The sequence below is a fragment of the Manis javanica genome, chromosome 2 (genome assembly GCF_040802235.1).
Source record: "Manis javanica isolate MJ-LG chromosome 2, MJ_LKY, whole genome shotgun sequence".
Lineage (NCBI taxonomy): Eukaryota > Metazoa > Chordata > Mammalia > Pholidota > Manidae > Manis > Manis javanica.
In genome coordinates, this window is record NC_133157.1 from 2,930,352 (window position 1) to 2,948,989 (window position 18,638).

General features: G+C 59.8%; 1 protein-coding gene across 4 annotated transcripts in view; it reads left to right on the forward strand.

Annotated features, from left to right (window-relative positions):
- The first annotated feature begins 5,197 nt into the window (after positions 1 to 5,197).
- Positions 5,198 to 18,638, forward strand: part of VAV2 (vav guanine nucleotide exchange factor 2) — a 167,098-nt gene continuing 153,657 nt past the window's right edge. The window contains exon 1 of one of the 4 annotated variants that reach the window (XM_037007766.2): positions 5,198 to 5,946. In XM_037007766.2, the coding sequence (XP_036863661.2) occupies positions 5,743 to 5,946 (204 nt within the window). In that variant the 5' untranslated portion in view covers positions 5,198 to 5,742. The remainder of the gene's footprint in view (positions 5,947 to 18,638) is intronic. The other 3 variants (XM_037007769.2, XM_073222002.1, XM_037007771.2) reach the window with 3 other exon arrangements.

Genomic DNA, 18,638 nt, shown 5'->3' on the forward strand with positions numbered 1-18,638 from the left:
GGTTGAAAGGTGCTGTAAGTGTAAAATACAGCCTAGATTTGGAGACTTTCCATGAAAAGTGCAATGTAAAATATCTCATTAGTAAGTTTTTAGGTTTATCACATGTTGAAATGACAATGTTTCAGATACACTGGATTAAATAGCATGTATTATCAAAATGGATTCCACTTACGAGTTATTATTCAGCCACAAAAAGGGGGAACGAAGTCCTTAATGGATACACACCCACTACATGAATGGTCCTTGATTTTATGCTGAATGAAAGAAGCTGGACAGCAAAGGCCACGCACTGTACGATTTCATTGATGTGCAGTGCCCAGAACAGGCAAGCCTGTGGACACAGAAGGGAGATGAGTGGTTGCCAGGCTGGGGTGCGCAGGGCTTGGGGTGACGGCTAGAATGTTCTGCCATTCAGAGCCCTGGTGCTGGCTGGCCCCTCCGCTGGGCTGTGCTGGAGATCGCCCCAGGAGGTGGCAGGGCTGTGGGAGGTCTTGGGGTTGCCAGGGAGGCTGTCCCCTGCCCGGGGTTGAAGGGCAGTACTGAACACCAGGGAGGGCTGGGTCAGACTTTGAACCAGCTGGAGTGCCACGGCAAGCCTGCTAAGGAACATGCTCGGTGGTGGCGGGCATCCCAGGTCCTGGTGGGGTCCTCTAACTCACAACCAGCTGTGTGGGGCACAGCTCCTCAGCCAGCCTGGACCTCTGTCCTCTTTTGAGGTGGCCTGTTGGTCCCCTGAGAGGGTCCTGCAGAATTCTGGAATCTGCCCCAAATCCCTAGTTCTCAGCCTTATGCCTACAAATGAATTAAGTCCTGGAGGCTCCTCCCCACTCCCTCAAAGCCGTAAGTAACCCTGCACCCTGACCTCACGTGCACCTCTCAGAAGAGAGCAAAGCCTCAGGCCTGCCAAAGAAAGCTACCCTGGGACAGTCAGAGGTGCCCAGACGAGGGCCATTTGGTAGCGAGATGTCAGAGGTCACGGGTCAGGGAATAATCTATGGACAAGGGTGTTTGCCTTAATTTGTGGAAGGTGAAGCCACAAGCAGTAACAGGACCACATTTTGCCTTTTCAAACGCCATGTAAGGCAACCACGGAGCGCGGCGAGGCAAACCCTGACTCCGCGGCAGCCCAGATGGTCTTCTTCTACACCTAGAGTTTCCTGGGAAATTGTGACAGCTGAATTTGCATGATGTAGCTACAAATGGAATTTGCAAAGTGTGTGTCCATGTGGTTTGGACGTGAGAGTAATTCCCTCATCCAGTCGTGTTGGGAAGAGTCGGGCATTCGCTTCCCGTTCCCCCAAGAGCAGAGCCATGCTTCCAGGACACGGGATGAGGGAGGGAGGGACTGGGAAGAAGTGGGAGGGAAGCATGGGGGTGGGCTGCGGCCTCTGTGGCGAGGGCCTCTGCAGGGGCAGCTCCCTGGGACCCTCGGCCCGGCCCTGTTGGCAGGAGGCACAGAGACCCTGCAGCGGCTCTCGGCGTTGGCTGGGGAAACGAGCCAACCAAGCCCCTGGTCTGGCTGCATGTGGTGCCCCTGCAAGGCTGTGTGGAAAGGAGTGGGCTCGGCTGTGACCTCTGGCCAAGTCAGTGGCTATGTGTTCTCAAACCGCAGTGTCCTCCCTTTTCCCTCATCGCCCACCCACCCAAATCAGTGTGTGGAGGGACAGCAGGAGGTCCCAGGCACAGACGCTCCTTTCAGCAGCAGCATTTGGATGCCTGTGCAGATGCCCGGGAGGCCTGCTGCCTGGACCCGGCTCTTTCACGCAATGCTGGGGGACCCGGAGCAGCTCACTGGTGTGGGTGTTGGTTTCTGCACTTGACCCCTCAGGACAGAAAAAGCTAACATAACAAATGGAGGCTCAACAGAGGTGAAGCACGCCTATGACACCTTAGGCCAGCCACCCAGCCCTCCAAACGGGAGCGGCCACTACAACTATCAGTAGTGTTGGATTCAACATGCTGAGTGGAAATGTGCTACTGGGCATATCTTAGGTAGGGTGATGTCACACATTCACATAAGGGTGTTGAAATATGCTACAGACGTTGTTAAAACATGCTAGAGGAATTAAATAGGTTATATAGCCTATTAAAAAAATCTTTGAATCAGTTTAACACATTTCTGTGACTTCTATGAAAGAATATGTCATATTTTAAAATGTAGTTGCAGTACTTTGCCAAGCTGTTGGTTTATTCATTTGGTGTTTCATTCAACAACTATTTCTGGACTACCTACTGTGGGCTGAGCCAGTTAGCGGTGCTGGATGTGGGCTGGGGGCAGGACAGAGATGGTCCCTGGGCCTCAGAGCTGACAGTCTAGAGGGATGAGGCTGAGTGAACCGGCCTCATGGTGGGGGAAAGTGCAGAGAAGCAGACGGGGGCAGGTGTGGGAGGGGTCGGTGGAAGCAGCAAGGGTGAGCCATGCACCTACGTGGGCAGGAGTCTCAGGCAGAGGGACAGTAAGTGCAAAGGCCCTGAGGTGGGGGTGTGCTGGGTGTGTCTGGAGAGCTGTAGTATCGGGGAGGGGGTGCACTATGTGGGGCCTGCCCGGGAAGGAACTGCGTCTTCCCTCTGGTGAGGGGAAAGGGCTCTTTTCTGGGCAGGAAAGTGACAGACAGGGTCTCCCCAAGGTTTGATCAGGTCCTTGCTGGCTGCTGAGGACAGACTGAAGGGGAGAGGGTGGTATAGTGGAGGCAGGGAGGGGGTCTGTGATCCACCATCCATATCCTGGGACTGGTATGGGTGCTTTATGTCCCCTGGGTTTCATCCCACTCCACCATCCAGGCATTTAGTACAGGGCCTCTCACTGGTGAAACCGGTCATTACTGGCTGTGCCCCACTGAGATGCTGCCACCTCGAGGGTTGCGTTTGGCTTGTCGTCTCTGGGCTCACCTCTAGGGTGCCGTATCCTCTGGAGGTGTGCTGCTGGTAGTCCAGGCAGACAGCGCTGAGTGGCAGAGGATGTGGATGGTGGTAGGGTTTTCTGGAAGCATGTCCATGCTTCCTAATAACTGCTGAGTAGGTGCAGTGTGGACATGCTCATTGCATCCACACCAAGGGCCCGGAGGAGAGTTTCTGCCAAGCTTTCATTCATTTAGATCCAGCCTGCCTGCTGGACCTTCCCAGGTCCCTTTGAGGTACACAGGATGAGTGGGGATGCCCATTGTCCAGATGAGGAAACTGGCAAGTGTTGTGATTGGCTCAGGACCACACCTGGGTGAGGCCTGGGTCTCTTGACTTGGCTTTCTCAAGCCTAAGCCCCAGATTCTGGGTGCAGCTGGGCAGTGGCCGCATGACTGCGGGGCAGTCAGGGGGTAACAGTGCCTTTCCCACCCACCAGGGGGCGGCAGGCGACTGTCTGCATAGTCGGCGGTGAGCGCCTGCCTCCCATCCCTGGGCTCATCATCCTGGTTGGTTCTCTGCCCAGGCAGGAAGGCCAAGGGCAATGAGGACAGGGGCACCTTTCTTGCTGAGGGAGCTACCTGTGGGACACATGGGCATTAATAGGGCACCATGAATAGGGCACCCCATGGAAGCCCCGATCTGCCCCAAGCACTGTGCAAAAGCCTCTGGCCAGTGAATCCTGTTCCTGAGAGCAATTCTGATGACGAGGGGTGCTCCCTATGCTACAGAATGGGGGGGGGTGCTGCCCGGGGAAGGTGCCTGCCACTCTCAGAGGGAGGGCTGGAAGGGCTGGGTTCAGCTCCACCAGAGCTGGTATTTCTCGGGGTGATGCTGGAGGGGTCCGCTCGCTGCAGCGGATCACCTGCTTTGTCTCCAGCTGGGCAGGTTCAATCCCGCCCCCAGAGGCAGGGGTCCTTCCGGTGCTTGTGCACCAAGGTTTCTTCAGAGGGACACCTGGACAGGAGCTTGGAGCTCACTGGTCAGTTGGCCTGGTTTTACTCTGGCCAGGACCACTGTGAGCACGGCCTGGGTGTTCCCTGCGAGGCCAGCTCCTCTCCCGCCTCTCTCCAGGGACCAGACCCCGGCCTGGGTCCCCCTGCTGCTTCCTGAGTTTGGGAAGGGGCAAGCCTGACTCTGCAGAGGCCAGTTCTCAGCACTGAGGGCCCAGGGTACAGTCTCTGAGCTGGCAGTGGGACGGGTGTGTCACCTTGCTCTGGGCCCTGCTCCAGGAATGCCGAGGGGGCACAGGCCTGGCCCAAAGGGGAGCTGCCCAGTGCCACCCAGCTAACACAGGCCCAGGGTTCAACTGCTAGTGTCCAAGGCAGGCCCCTCAAGACTGGTCACCCCACTTCCACCTCATGACTGAGCCAGTTTCAGAGAAGGGCTCGGACTTGCCCAGAGTGGCCACGGGCGTCGGCCCTGAGCATGCAGGGCTCCTGACGTCTGAGCCAGGGCCCACACCATGCCAGTGCCAGATCGGCTCTTTCAGTGCTTGGAGCCCTCCCACCGTCACAGGAGGCCAGCTGCTGAGAACAGGGCCTTCCAGCCCCCCAGGGTGTGTCCCAGGAAGTAGTTCAGGGCGGGGTCAGTGGGCCCCCACAGGCTGTGTGGGGGTGGGGGACACCCTGGGCAGCCAGCTGGCCCTCTTCTCCTTCCCTCTCTCCCACTTACTTATTTCACATACTCCATCTCGAACGCCAGGATTTGCCCTCTGGGCAGCTGCGAGTGCCAGACGCCTGGGTCATTAAGCAAGGGAATCCTGCCTTTTGCTCTCTGTGCCCGGCCTGGGGCTTCCTGCGGGTCTCTGGCCAGGAAGGAGGCTGGGAAGGGGGCTCTGGGCACATACCCTGGCCCGTGCGCCTCTGGCCTCGAGTTGTCTCGCAGGGGCCGCTTGATGGACCTTGCGGGGCACGGGAGGCCCCGGCCTAGTCGGTGACCCCTTCTGGGTTTCTCTGTCCGGAAGGGCCATGCGGAGGTCCCCCGCGCGACAGGGGTCACCTCCTGATATGCACGAGCGGAACGCTGGAGGGACGCACAGACAGCGACCGAGCCATCACTCCACAAGCGAGGTCGCTCGCCCAGGGTGTGAGCTCCGAAAAAGTCCTGGCGCCTCTCGGATTGAGTCGGCGGGACCCGGGCCGCGGCCCGAGCCTCAGCCCCCGCCCTCCGCAACTTTCGCGGGCGGCGGCGGGACAGGAAGTGGGGGGGCGGGGGCGGTGCTTGGGGCGCGGGGAGGGGCCCGGCCAGCGCGCGGGCCCCGCCCCCTCCCCGCCCCACCCGTGGCCGCGCCCCCCACCCCCCAGCGCCCCCGGAGCCCCGCGCCGCGGAGCTGCAGAGTCCGAGCGCCGGGCGCGGAGCGCGGAGCCCGCCCGCGGGCTAACAAAGCGGCGGCGGCTAGGGAGGCCGGGCCCGGACGCGCAGAGCGACAGACCCACCGGGCCTTTGTCTCGGGCGGGGCAGGAGCGGCAGCGGCCGCGGGGCGCCCAGAGCGCAGAATGCGGCGCCCGGTGGGGCGGGTCGCTGAGCGCTGCGGCGGCGGGCTGCGTGGAGCCCGGCCCGGGACCCGCGGGGACTTGTGTGTGTGAAAGGGGGACCCGCGCGCTCCCCAGCGCCCACCCCGCGGCCGCACGTGGGCGGGAGCGGCGCCCCGGAGGAAAGCCGGAGGAGGAGGAGGAGGAAGAGGAGGGGGCGCTCGGTGGCGCAGCGGGGACCCGGGGCTGCCCGCGCGAAGCCCCGCCCCGACCGCTGAGCCCCGCGCGGGCGGGCGGGATGCCCCGCGGCCGCCGCACTTTGGCCCGAGCGCTGCCCTGAGCGGGCGGCCCTGCGGCCACCGCGGGCGCCATGGAGCAGTGGCGGCAGTGCGGCCGCTGGCTTATTGACTGCAAGGTCCTGCCGCCCAACCACCGGGTCGTGTGGCCCTCGGCCGTGGTCTTCGACCTGGCGCAGGCGCTGCGCGACGGCGTGCTCCTGTGCCAGCTGCTGCACAACCTCTCCCCCGGCTCCGTCGACCTCAAGGACATCAACTTCCGGCCGCAGATGTCCCAGGTGAGGGTCCGCGCGCGCGGGGGGTCCCGGGACCCTGACCGCAGCGGTGGGGCTCGGGGACGGCTGCAGGCGGCGGGACGGGGAGCCGAGAGAAGGACGCGCTCCGGGCCCAGAGCCGGCTCCGCGCGGCCACCCGGAGGCGCGAAGTTGACCAAAGTCCCCCAAGCCTGGGGCGCGTCCCCGCCGCCCGCTGGCACTGCCTGGGAGCGCCCGTTGCCCAGGTCTGCGCCTCCTGGGGCTAGAGGAGTCTCGAACCCGGGCGGGGCGCCCTCCTCCGTGGTTCCCCGCCTCCGTGGTCCCCTCTCTGTGTCGTCTCCGACCCCTGGGGCCCGCCTCTCCGGGTGGCCTCGTTGGGCTTCGGGTCCTCTAGCTTAGCTTCTGGGGGCTGGACTCCAAGGAGGACGGGCAGGCGCGGCGGTGCTCGGGGCGCGGCCCGAGGGGCCCGGCCGGGCGGGGCGCGGAGCAGGAGCGCCCAGGCCGCAGGGAGCGGGTGGGCGGGGGGCGCTGCCCCCGCGCCGCCCTCCAGCCTCCACCTCCTCCTGGACCGGGTTGGACGCCAGCGGCATCCGGCCCTGGGGCGGGGGGGGGGGCTGCCCAACTTGGTGCGAGCGGGAGCCCCTCTCTGCTTCCCCGGCACCCTTAAGTGTGGCCTTTGTCGTGGCCAAGGCGCGTGTGGCCCGCGGCCGGCAGGAAAATGTCTGCTCAGTGGGCAGGAGCTGCTTTTCTTGGCCCTTTAAAGGGAACTTAGCTGAGACTTAAGCGGACTGGAAGCTCCCGTCCTGTCCTGCCGGGTCACACAACCCGCACCCCAGCAAGCGTGGAAGGGGCGCTGGGTGCCCAAGGGGCCGGGGGCACTTTCCTGTTGGCTCTGTAGCCTCTTTCAATCGGTCCCTCTACAAGTCCGCGTGGACAACGGCTATTCACAAATGTGGCATCGGAAAACGGGCCGGGGGAAGGAGGGATGGAGTGAGTCACTGCCTTTCCAGGCTGGGCTGCGCGACCTCTGCCCCTTGGCCGGCATGGTGTTTCCGAGGAGATGGGGCCCCCCTTCCGGGGAGGATGGGGGGTGGCCGCTGACAAAGAGCCCTAAGGGACGGGGGCCGCCTTCCCACTCCGTTAGGCGGCCCAGGGAGGCAGCCCCGGCGAGCCTCCGGCGCTCTGGTGCTCCGCGCTCCCCGAAGCCAGAGCCGTCCTGAGGCACTCCCAGTACTGACTGCCCGGGTCCCAGGCAGGTGCCCTGTCGCCCGGGGCCAGCGCAGATCCAGCCCCCGCCACCCCCGGGGCTGGGCTAGGGAAACAGGGGAAGAAGGGCTGTGGAGGGCAGAGCTGGGCCCGCTGGAGTGTCTGCCTTTGCTGTGAGCGGCAGGGGCTGCCCGGGCTTGCTGGCTGCTGCTCGGTTCCCGGCTGATTAGCAGGGGGACGGCCCCCGGCTCCCGCTGAGCCTGTGTGGGTGGGTCCGCTCAGCAGAGGCCCCGCCCCGTCTGTGGTTGGGCCGGCCGGGGGAGGGGGCTCTGGCTGTGGCAGGTGGCTTGGCCCCGCCGGGGTGCTGGGTTCCTGGAGCCACGGAGAGGTGGGGAGCAGCACTGATACCCCCGACAGCCCCTTTGAGCCCCCCGCCCCAGCTTGGGGGTGGGGCAGGGAGAACCTGATGGGCGAGTATCTGTGTGTCGTCATGGCCACAGGCTCTGATTGAAACCTGGCACTGTCCCCTCCCAGGTAGGCGACCACCTTTGGAGCCTCGGTTTCTTCGTCTGCTGAAGGAGAGTGACAGTAACCTCACAGCCGTGCTGGGAGGATTTGGTGAGGCAAGGCAGAGAATGCCCTTAGTGCGGTGCTGAATTACCGCTCATGATTTTCAGGTGGTCATCTGGACACCGGTGGTGTCGCCCCGTGGCTGACTGCTGCTGGCCTGTGGTCGCGTGGAGTGTGGGGCTGGTTACCCTGAGCTCTGCGTGTCTTTTGCTGTCACCCAGGCCTGCACGTGTGCTGGGAACCCACATGCACTGGGCCCGGGGGCTAGCTGGTGGCTCCAACTGTGCATTGCAATGAAAGAAACCGTTCTCTTACTGTGTGTGGCCATGCGGGGTTTGGGAAAGGACCTGGGTGGCCTCTCTGCACGGCTGCTCTTTGTTATCTGGGAAACTTACAGTCCTGGAGAAGGGATGGGAGGTGTACTCTCAGTCCGTGGTGGTTAGCGTGCAAGAAAGATCACAGCTGCCCTTGCACGATCCTGGGAGGGGTACGCTATCCCTGTCTCATGGGTATGGCAGCTGAAGCCCAGAGAGGTAGAGGGATATGCCCCAGGTCACACAGCTAGTAAATGGCAAAACAAAAACCATGACCTTAGGTCGGCTAGGATTGTGAACCAACTATGATCTCAGAAGACTTTGCTAAGCCGCCTCGCTGACTTTCGGGGGTGTTCCTTGCCTGCTTCTCGGTTCCTTGGTGGTGTGTGTCTGTTTCCACGGGACGGGTAGCATGGGGAGTGTGTGCCCGCCCTCCCTGGGGATCTAGATGCCTGGCTGGCAAATCAGTCGGCAGGGTCTTTGTCTCCCTGCTGCCAGGGCATGCCCGGGACCTGTCTAGTGCAGAGGCTTCATGGTGTCCCCATGTTTCAGAATGCCATGCTGGCTTGTCATGGTGACATCCTGTGTTCAGAGGATAGCATTTGGAGTGCCCCTCCTCTCTGAGCCGATCCCAATGATTGGCCCTGAGGCGCACAGGAGCAGTGCGCACTTATTGAGTATCTGCTGTGTGCAGAGCCGGCTACCAGGAGGTGTTTGCATAGAGATGCAGGTTGCCCCTTTGTTGTGCCCCCTGGAGCTGGCAGGGTATGCTTTATTCTTTTATCCAAAATGCCTGGAAGCCACCTTGGGTTTAATTAAACTAATTAAGTCTGGCCACAATCTGCTGATTCTGATAAGAGATTGCAGGCGTCTGGAAGGAGCTTTGGGTGTGAGGTTGCTGAGGCCAGCAGGCAGCCTTGCATTTGGTGTGCAGTTGGAACGTTTAGGGCGCCACCCACCAGGCTCTTGCCCACACCGCCCTGGCAGGCCTTCTCCCCATAGGACAGGTTGGGAAGCCTGTCTGCAGGATCTGGCATAGAGGGGCCCCAGGCCCCTGGCTGCCACAGCTTTTCTCTGTCTGCTCTTCCGGCACCAACACTCCTTCCTACCCATCCCTGCATCATACCTGACATTCCAGCCTGTCGGCCCTGCCCCCATGCCTTTTCCCTTGAGTCCTTCATGTGCTGTGCAGGTGTGGGAAAACCTCCCCTCTTAGCCTGGCTCTTCCTGCAAGAGCTAGGCTGGAGGCCCTCTCCTCTAGGAAGTCTCCTTTGATTTCACTTCCTTTTGTTCTGCCTCCTGGTGAGCCTGGCCTTGGCCCCCTGTATATCCCGTGTGTGTTCCTAACCCCACACTTTTGCACTTTATTTTAATGCACGCGTCACTTGGGAGCCACACACTCTTGCTGCTGACGCTCCAGCCCAGGTGCTGGATGGATTTTGAGTGAGGAACGCCGGCATCCCTGTGCGGTTGTCTGCCCCTCTCTTGACTGGTCTGAGTCCTGCCAAGTCTTCATTTCTGGATCACGCAGAGCCTGGCAGCCCTTGGTTCCTTTACGCCTCTGGCACTGTGTCCCTTCATTGGGGGAACAACCGAGAGCCCCTGCACTGGCAGGCAGGCTATGGGCTTGGTGAGGGTCGCTGGGGGCAGCTGGGTCCCTGCGCTCCTCGCTTCCAGGTGAGTGGGATGCGCAGCGCAGCACAGCAGATGTGGGTGAGATGACTGCAGAGCAGCCTCCCGGTGCGTGCGGGTCCCCGAGGGCAGCTGGAGGGTGCTTGGCTCAGGTGTGCCACGCCAGGGCTTCCAGAGAGCAGAGGCGGAACGCAGATTCCAGTGGGACAAGGAACGCTTTCCTGTTCTCTTTCAGGTAGATTTCTTTTTCTCATTTTCTCTTTTTTGTGGGGGAAAATATCTCAGGTCACAGAAAAGCTGTAAGTGCAGAATACCTAACTTTCTCTTGACTTCTTTGAGAGTAAGTTGGTGACTTGATGCCCCAAGCCTTGGGTGTTTTAGTGTGTCTCCCACACCCTGGGGCATTCCCTCCATAACCACAGGGCAGTCATCTGACCCTGAGTACAGCGCGGCAGCCCCACCACATAGTCCACTCAGGCCTTAACAGGTGTCTCAGTAAGTGCCCTTTTTCAGCAGAGGATCCACCTGAGTGCTGCCAGCAGCTGCTGCTTTTTAGTCTGGGATGGCGCCTCAGCCTTCCCTGGATTTTCATAACCTTGGCACTGTTGAAGGTTATGGGTGCCTTTGCAGAACATTCCCTCCATTGGGGGCCGTCTGGCAGCTTCTCAGGATTAGAGTCAGGTCGCCCACCTGTGGGACAGAGAGCAGCCACACTGCCGTATCCTCCTTGCTTCCTGTCTTGCAGGCAGCACATGCTTTAGATTTGCCCCGTTGCTGGGATGTTGACTTGAATCTCTTGGCTAAGGTGGTATTTGCAGGCCGCTCCACTGTGAAGTCACTTTGTCCCCCTTGGGGTTCACAGATATTCCCACGAGGGCCCTTGGAGGCAATACAGATGCCTCATCCTCTCTGCCCACCTCTTTCCTTTCTCCTCCTCTCCCTCCCTCCCTCTCTTCCTTCCTTTCTGCCAGCCTGGAGTATGGTTTCCTATTTTATTTCATGGGTTAGAATCTGTAGCAGCTATTATTCGGATGCTCATGTTTGACCAGTGGGAACTGCTTCTGGCTGTCCTCTGTTAGCTTACTGACAGGTTCCCACCCTTTTTTGAAAGCACTGCAACCCTTTCTGGCACAAGATGTCTGGGCTCATCTTGTGTTTTTCTTTGTCCCAGTTCAGGAATCAGCCCTTTCTTTGAAGAGCTCTGGTTCATTGTGGAATGGGGTATTTAGAAGCCAGGATCTGGGTGCATGTGTGCGCACTGCTGCTGGGGTGTGCACGCTTGCAGGCGCTCAGGTCAGACCTGGGGGTGTGTGTGCGTGTGTCGGTGAGTACACCCAGGTGTGGGTGTATGTGTCTATGTACATATACATACCTGCACACATTTACACTTGTCTTTATTTTCTATCTACATCAGTACTGCCAAATAGAAATATGTGAGCCACATTTGTATTTTAAAATTTCTGGTGGTTGTGCTATAAAAGTAATAAGAAATGTGCAACATTAATTTTAATAACTTACTTAACCCAGGCATTCCCAGTAGGGGGTATATTTCCCCCAAAGGGGCAGAAGTCAGATCTTTGGATAGGAAGAAATCATATTCTTTTTATACGTAAAGCACAGATGTGTATAGAGACCAAACAAACATATCTGTGGTATGAAAGCTTCAAGTAGGGAGGGCAATTAGGAAGAATCCCTGAAAAGCCTCCTTGGGTGGGGTGGTAGTGGAAAGAAAGTTTGGCAGCGCTGGTTTCCAGAACACTAGCAGGTCCATGTGGCCAGGTTTGTGGCACCATCATGAGGGAGAACTTGTCTCTGTGGTCTGGGCCCTGGAAATGGGGCATCTCAGTGCCGGGAATGGGGGACACAGCTGTGCGTGGGCTCAGGGGTGGGGCAGCAACCTTGTTGGGAGCCTGACAAGGGTGAATAGCCACAGTGTGACCCCCACTCATTTGAACCGTTTCTTGCCCTGAGGCTTGGGTGACTAACGATGTCCCTCCCTGGAGGGACTCCCCCTCGTCCTTCCAGAGGTGCACTGGGTCCTGTGCTGGGCACTCGGCAGTGTGATGCCCTCCAGCCCTTCTCCTGTCCCTGTACGGGCCGTGCCTGTGGCTGCGGCTGATTTCAGAGCCTTCCGAGTGTGGGAGGGGGATGCAGTGGTGGTGGGGCTGGCGCACATGGTCCTGGGTTAGCAGATGCCTAGACTCGAACCCTGCGGCCCCACAGCTGAGGCCCTGCCGGGTGGGCTCCCCTCCTGACTGCCCCTTAGTCCAGCTCCTCCCCTCATGCCCCCGAGCAGGGGGTTTTCCATGGAGGGCGAGACATTAAATGTCTTGGGCCTTGTGGGCCGTTCTCTGTTGCAGCCACTCAACTCGGCCCTCCTGGCGGGAAAGCAGCCGTCGACGATCTGTAACGAGAGAGTGTGGCCGTGCACCGATAAACTATTTATGGAGAATGAAATTTGAATTTCATGTGTCACAAAATACTGTTCTCTTGATGATTTTTTTCCCGACTGTTTAAAACTGTGAAAACCTTTCTTAGCTCATCGGTCGTACAAAGCCAGGCAGCGGGCCGGCCTGCCGCCACCATATGTGCAGGGCCTTTGAATGTGTCCTGGTGCCCCGGGCCCCCTCGCCTGTCCCATCATGGTTTGCAGTCATGTCTCCGTTTGCATCCAGCGCCCCTGGCATGGGCTCCTCAAACAGGAAGTGTTCAACAAGGACAAGCTTTCTCCATGCTTACCTCGCGCCAAAACCCGTGCTAAGTGCCTCGGGACTGTGTGAATGCACCTCATCGTTTGGAGCATCTGTGGCCGGGGTTCTGCTCTCAGCTGCACTTTTTAGATGAGGAAGCTGAGGCTTCCAGAGGCTGACCCCTCGTGCTTGCAGTCGTGCGGGCCATGAATAGGTCCTGGAACACTGAATGAAATGGCCATGGAGGGGCCCCTGCTGCACCATTCATCCATCTGCCGTGAGAATCTTGGTGGTGACGGTGTCAGTGGCCTGGCCGAACCTCGGTCTCCTCATCTGAAATGGGGATGATGGTGGTCACCTTGCAGGCTGCCGGGAGGATCCGGTGGAAGAACATGGGCCTGGCACCGTCCCTGCGTTGCACCTGGCCTTGTAAGCCTCAGAGCACTGTGCCCCAGCCGAGCCCGGGTGGCTGGCTTCTCCCGCTGGCTGGGCACTGGCCCTCACTCAGTGGCCCAACAAGGGTGGAAGATTCTCAGCTGGTGGATGGTAGCCCCGCCTCCTCCCAGGGAGTTCCTGGCTTGGACAGGGCAGGAGATGGGGTCAGACCCAGGATTTGCTGTCAGGTCATCTGGGGCCGTGCTAGTCTGTAGTGGGCAGGGTGATTGGGTGCTGGGGGCAGATGACTGCAGAGGGCTTCACAGTGGAGGTGGCGCTTGAGCTGGCCTTGAAAACCAGATGCCTTGAGGTAATGCAGGTTGGAGATGGGTGTTTGCTTCAGGGATGGGCCTCAGGAGACTGTGTGAGGCACTGGGTTAGATGGCTGTGCCCTGCTTACTGGGGAGACCGGCCAGCCTGGGGTCGTGCAGCTTCTGGAGCGCTGGCCACTTTGCTCCTCTGTCCACCATCAGAGCTGCCCTCAGCAGGGTCCGCCGTTGGTGAGGATGTTGGGTGACTGCGGTGCCTGAATCCAGAGGCGGCCCAGGGCTGGCCGGTGCCCTCTGTCTGCACGGCTTCAGAGCCTGTCCCCTCCGCCCCTTCAGAGACTGACTCTCTCCGCCATCGACTCAGCTCCCGTTCGCCGCCAAACGCTTGTGGGCATTGGGTAAAAGAGTCAAGGCCCTTGTCCTTGGGTCACTGACCTTCTGGAGGGGACATGGAGAAAGAGCTCATGGAGAAGCAGAGCTGGCACTTTGAGATGCAGGAGGATAGCGGGCAGAGCTGGGGTGGCCACTCGGAGCCCAGGCAGCGTCCAGGACGTGGCGGTGGCTCCCTGACAGTCGTGCTTGGCTGTGAGACTTGTGTAGTCTTGTTTCCCCCTTCTGCACCTGCTGTCCTCAAATCTGTGTCAGCTCCACGCTGGAACTGGGCAGAGGGGCTGCAGAGGTGCCCTTGGGGCCTGTTGGGGACGAGCCCGCCAGTTATAGCCTGTCTGGGCGTGGGCTCGGGGCAGCTCTTCACTGTCCCCACAGAGCGGCTGTGGCTCCTGGACTCCTGTCTGTGCCACACAGGAGGTCTCGTGCCAAGTCTGATGATTGCAGGGCACCTGTTCCTTCAAGCCCCCTGGGACCATGGCCCCCCCCGTGGGCGTCTTGGTGCCCCGCAGCCTGGGCACCCCAATTTCTCACCCTATGTAGCCCTGTGTGCTGTCAGGTGGTAGGGTGGCCGGCAGCTCGTCCCTGGTTTGGAGATGGGTGCAGCACCAGACCCTCTCAGATGTGGGTTCAAATCCTGCCTCTCTGCTTCTTGGCTGTGCGACTGTCCTTCAGGGCCTCCGTTTCCTTGTTCGTGAAAGGGGGCTTCTGACAGTCACTCCTGTGGTTTGGCCGAGGCCGGCAGGCGCTGAGGGGACCCAGAGCTCCCAGCCCAGCGCCTGGGTGTGATGTGTGCTCAGGGAGCAGTGCTCCCTGCCCCACGGTGGGAGTCCTCTCCCTGGGCATCCCCACTCTGGGCCCTCCGGGGCCTCTGAATCTGGGGCATAAGCTTTTCCTCGTAAGGGTCCCCCTGAGACATGTCCTTGAACATGACTGGGAGGCAAGTCCGGTGTATGGGGTTCAGGAGAGGCACCCTGCCCTCGGGAGGGTTGAGTCCCCTCCCCAGCCTGGACGAGCCCCCGCTTGGATGCTGCGTCCTTCGTCCCTGGAAGCTCTACTCCGGGGCCGGGTGGGGTGGGGGGGCTCCCGGCCCCCATCCTGTAGCTGCTGCGCCTGTTTGGTTTCTGAATCCAAAAGATAAACTAGAATAACAAACATGCGGCCGCAGAGGGAAGCAGGGGTGTGCACTGTGTGCTTGAACTGCCTGCTGGGACCCAGGGTGCTGGCACCCATGTGGGGCTCCCCGTCTGGTGGCCACAGGTTCTGGGAGTCTGAGCAATGCTGGAAACGTGATGTTTCTGTTTTGTGGGGTTTATTTGTCAGCCTTTGTAGAGTCTGTACAAGGATTAAAATAAGCATTTGTAACACACCATTCTCACCGCCTAAGCCAGCCTACACGTGAGGCCGTAAATGCCCCTCTTGGTTCGGTTTTGTGCCTTTGCTGAGGCAGCGTGCACACATGTGGTCCCGGGTGAGAGCCGGCCAGCTCCGAGCCAGGGCTTGTGAGCTCACAGGCCTTTCCAGGAGTGGGGGGCCTACCGCGAGGCCCCCAGGCCCGTGTTGTCTCCTGTATGGGGGGCTCCTGCTTATGCTGTCCGAGGACTTCTAAGACACTGCCGCGCTGCCTCTGGGCTCGCCTCTGACAGGTGCAGCCGCTCTGCTCGGCCTCCGTGGCTGCAGCAGGTCAGCCAGAGGTGGATGTCTGAGACGGGAGTGTGGGGGCGGGGGTTGGGGTGCCAAGAGAATGTCACCAGGACCGGGTCATTTTGCAGGGAGGCAGGTTTGCATTCCAGATGTTCTCCGCTCCGTGCCCTCCTCTGTCCACGCCAGTCCTGCCTTGGCCGGCCTCCCTCCTGAAAGCCCCTGGATTTCCCTGGTCATGCACGTTTCCAGTTTTTATCAATATTCACTTGATGATCATTATTCTGTCTCTTAGACATAGAAAGCCACTGGAGCTCTGGGCTGAGGGGGATGCCGTGGCCGCATTGAAGGCTGAGGTGCCAAGAGCCAGGCCACCTGCTAGGGCCGCACAGCTTGCCCTGGGCCTCCCACGCCCACTCTCCAAGGCTCATGTGGTGGCTCTTTGGCCTTGTCCTCCCATGGGGGCTTGGCTGTGGTCTGGGGCAGGCCCGGGGAAGGGGGGAGGCTGGCTGTGTGCTGCCAGGACTGCAGGTGCGCCACATGACAGCTTGTAGGTGGAGCGTGGACCATCCTGTCTTTTACGTGCATGAGGGGTTCCACCTCCCAGGGCTGTAGAGCATGTCCCAGGGCCTGGGACACTCCCTGCGGCTCACAGCCCACCTCCGGCAGGGGTGGAAGGCTGTGGCCCCTCATGCTCTGGCCAGCCACCTCCTGAGGCCCCTCTCTCCCTTGCTTCTAAACTCCTCTCCCTCTTAATTCACCTACATCCCAGTGTCTGTGCTGCCTCCCCCAGCCCCCAGATTCTCTGCTGCTTGGACAAGAGGGACAAAAATCTGACAGTCATTTTGGTGAGAGACAAGGCACCTTTCAGGTCGGAGCTGTTCCCCTATTGACGGAGGGAGGGTTGCTCACAAGCACTGATACTAAGCACCCATCTGAGTGCCTCTCGGTTTTGTTTTCACCCCAGGGCCTAAAGGAAGCAGGCGTGAGGCAGGGCAGTGGGCTGTGACCAGGCCAGAGACAGGCTGTGCGGGCCCCCCTGGGCTTCCGCATCACTGCTGCCCCCGGGCCCTTGTGTCTCGCTGTGGAAGGGCCCAGACTCCCCATTTCCTGTGCTGTCCAGGCACAGTCGTTGTGGTTAGGGCTCAAGGCTGGTGTCCTGGCTTTGCCGCTGACCACTGCGGGCCCTTGGGCTCGACCATCAAGGAGGCTCAGCTTCCTCCCCTGTAGGATGGGGATGAAAACAGCGTCTTCTCAGCAGATGATGGAGAGACAGTGTGTGGTCCGTCCGGACAAGGGAATGTTACTCAGCCATGACAGGGGTGAAGTACTGACACACCACAACACAGACGTGCCGAGGGAAGGAAGCCAGGTGCAAGAGGCCACCTAGTGCGTGATTCTCTTACAGGAAGTGTCCAGAACAGGCAAATCTAGACAGAAGGCACATCAGTGGTTGTCAGGGGTGGGGTGGGAAATGGGGAGTGACGGCCAGCGGGTACCGGTTTCTGTTCGGGTGGTGAAGTTCTGGAACTAGATGGTGGTGGTGGTGCCAGTAACTGAATGTTACATTATGCGTGTTTCACCACAGTAACAAAGTAGTATTTCCCTTGTGGGCTGGAGAATTGCAAGAGGAATTTGAGCAGGTGGTGGCGATTGAGCCTCGGGGCCACAGCGTGACTTCCGTGGGTCTGGACACCTCTGCCTGTGTGGCCTCCATCCTCCGGAAGAGATGTTAAAAAAAGTTATGTTTTGCCATTGTGCTAATAAAGGCAAATACACTAATTGTATACATTAACACAGTTGGGCCTTGAGTAGTGTGGGGTTGGCAGGGCACCATCTCCTGCCCCCCACACAGGTGAAAATGGCCTACCATTGAATTTATGGTAGTAAATGATAACATAAACTAGTATCTACATATAATTTATGCATTCATGACATACCTTTTTAAAAAATGTCTGTATTTCTAGGCTACAGAGTTGGGGAGTTTTTTCATATTATCACAAATTGCTAAAAACTTTTCCAATGGATTTACTGAAAAAAAAATTCATGCGTGGGTGGACCTGCGCAGCTCAAACTCGTGTTGCCCGCATGTCGCTGAAAGTGCCGGCCCACCGCGCCGGCCGGGTGGGTGGGGCCTCCGGGCAGGACGGCGGTGGATGGGCTTCAGGAAGCTCTCCCGACCTGTGTCCCGACCTGTGAGTTTCCGTGCTGTGATGCCGGGCAGATCGCGTCATGTCTCTGACCCTGGTTCCGTCTCTGTAAATGTGGATCATTACCTGCAGCCCACTGTTTGGAAAGTCGAGTGAGCTTGTGTGAGAGGTACGGTCTGTCCAGTGTCCCGCACATTCCAAGTCCTGTGCAAGGGTCTTCGCTGGCCCCCTGGAGATCGTGCTCAGGGTTGGCACCGGCCAGCAGGACCCCAAGCCTGACAGACGGTGGCTGCTGCCTGCCATACATATGTATGCGGAAGGCCCTTGTCCAAGTCCCCTGTGTCCCACGTGGCTTCCTGTGGCTTCCCTTGTGGCATGTTTCTCGGCCCCTTTGTTGCCCTAGGTTGGCACTGCCTCCTAACTGGGATACTGAGGCAGGATTGGGTGCCCCAGGCAGGGCCACCGGGGATTCTCCAAGACTTGCTTTCTGTGGAGAGAGAGGCTCACGTGGTGCTGGGCCAGGAAACGGCCTCCTCTGCTCCGGGCTCGTGACTCTGTGCCTCACAGGGTGCCCAGGAGAGCTCCTTGGCTGAACTGTAAGGAGAAAAGCCCCCTCTCCTCCCCACCTCCTGTGCGTGGCCAGTGCCTGATTCAGGGCAGCTGATGAAGGAAGATGGTTCAGTGGGAAGCTCTCAGGCCCCATGCTTCACGCCTGGCTGTCAGCTGCCCCATCTGTAAAATGGGGCCCTGATTTCTGCCCCTGGTGCCTCCAGAGATGGCTGGGAGGAAGCCGTAGCCTCCTCCCAGGAACACAGAGCCGCAGCCCCACCATCGGTGTGTGTCATTGCTCTGTGGGAAGCCACCCTGCCTCTGGCGAGGCCCTGGGTGTTCTCCTGCTGCTTTGGAAGAAGGGTGTTTTCCCAGGTGCCTTGCGGTAGGCCATCCCCCCGGGAGCCGGCACGGAGGCAGCGCCTGCTCTCAGCAGTGACATGGGCTTTCTGCCGCATCTTTGGGGGTCTTGGTTTCCCCGGGTGAGCTAACGAGGTGGTGCTCCTGCACCCCCTGCCTGCTGCTCCCCCGATGCTTGGCGGAAGCCTGCATGTGGGGTCAGGCGCTTCCCGATGGTCTTGTGGGCGGGAGCCGAGGGCTGGGCTGCGGAGGACCTGCGCCTTGTCTGGAGTGAGTGACTGTCAGTAAATCCAGGCTGTAAGCTCACCGTCCGCAGTGACCATGGGCCTGCCTGGTCTGGCTTGTCTCTGCTGGGGACGTGCCGCTGAGCCTCTTGGCAGCGTGATGCCCTCTTGTTTCTGGGACTAGGTGCGTGTGTGAACGAATCAAGCGGACTTTGGGTCAGGAGGCCAGGCTGGGTCTCCTGTGCCCTCCAGCCAGAGGCTCCATTCTGTGCATTTGTTGGCATCCCTG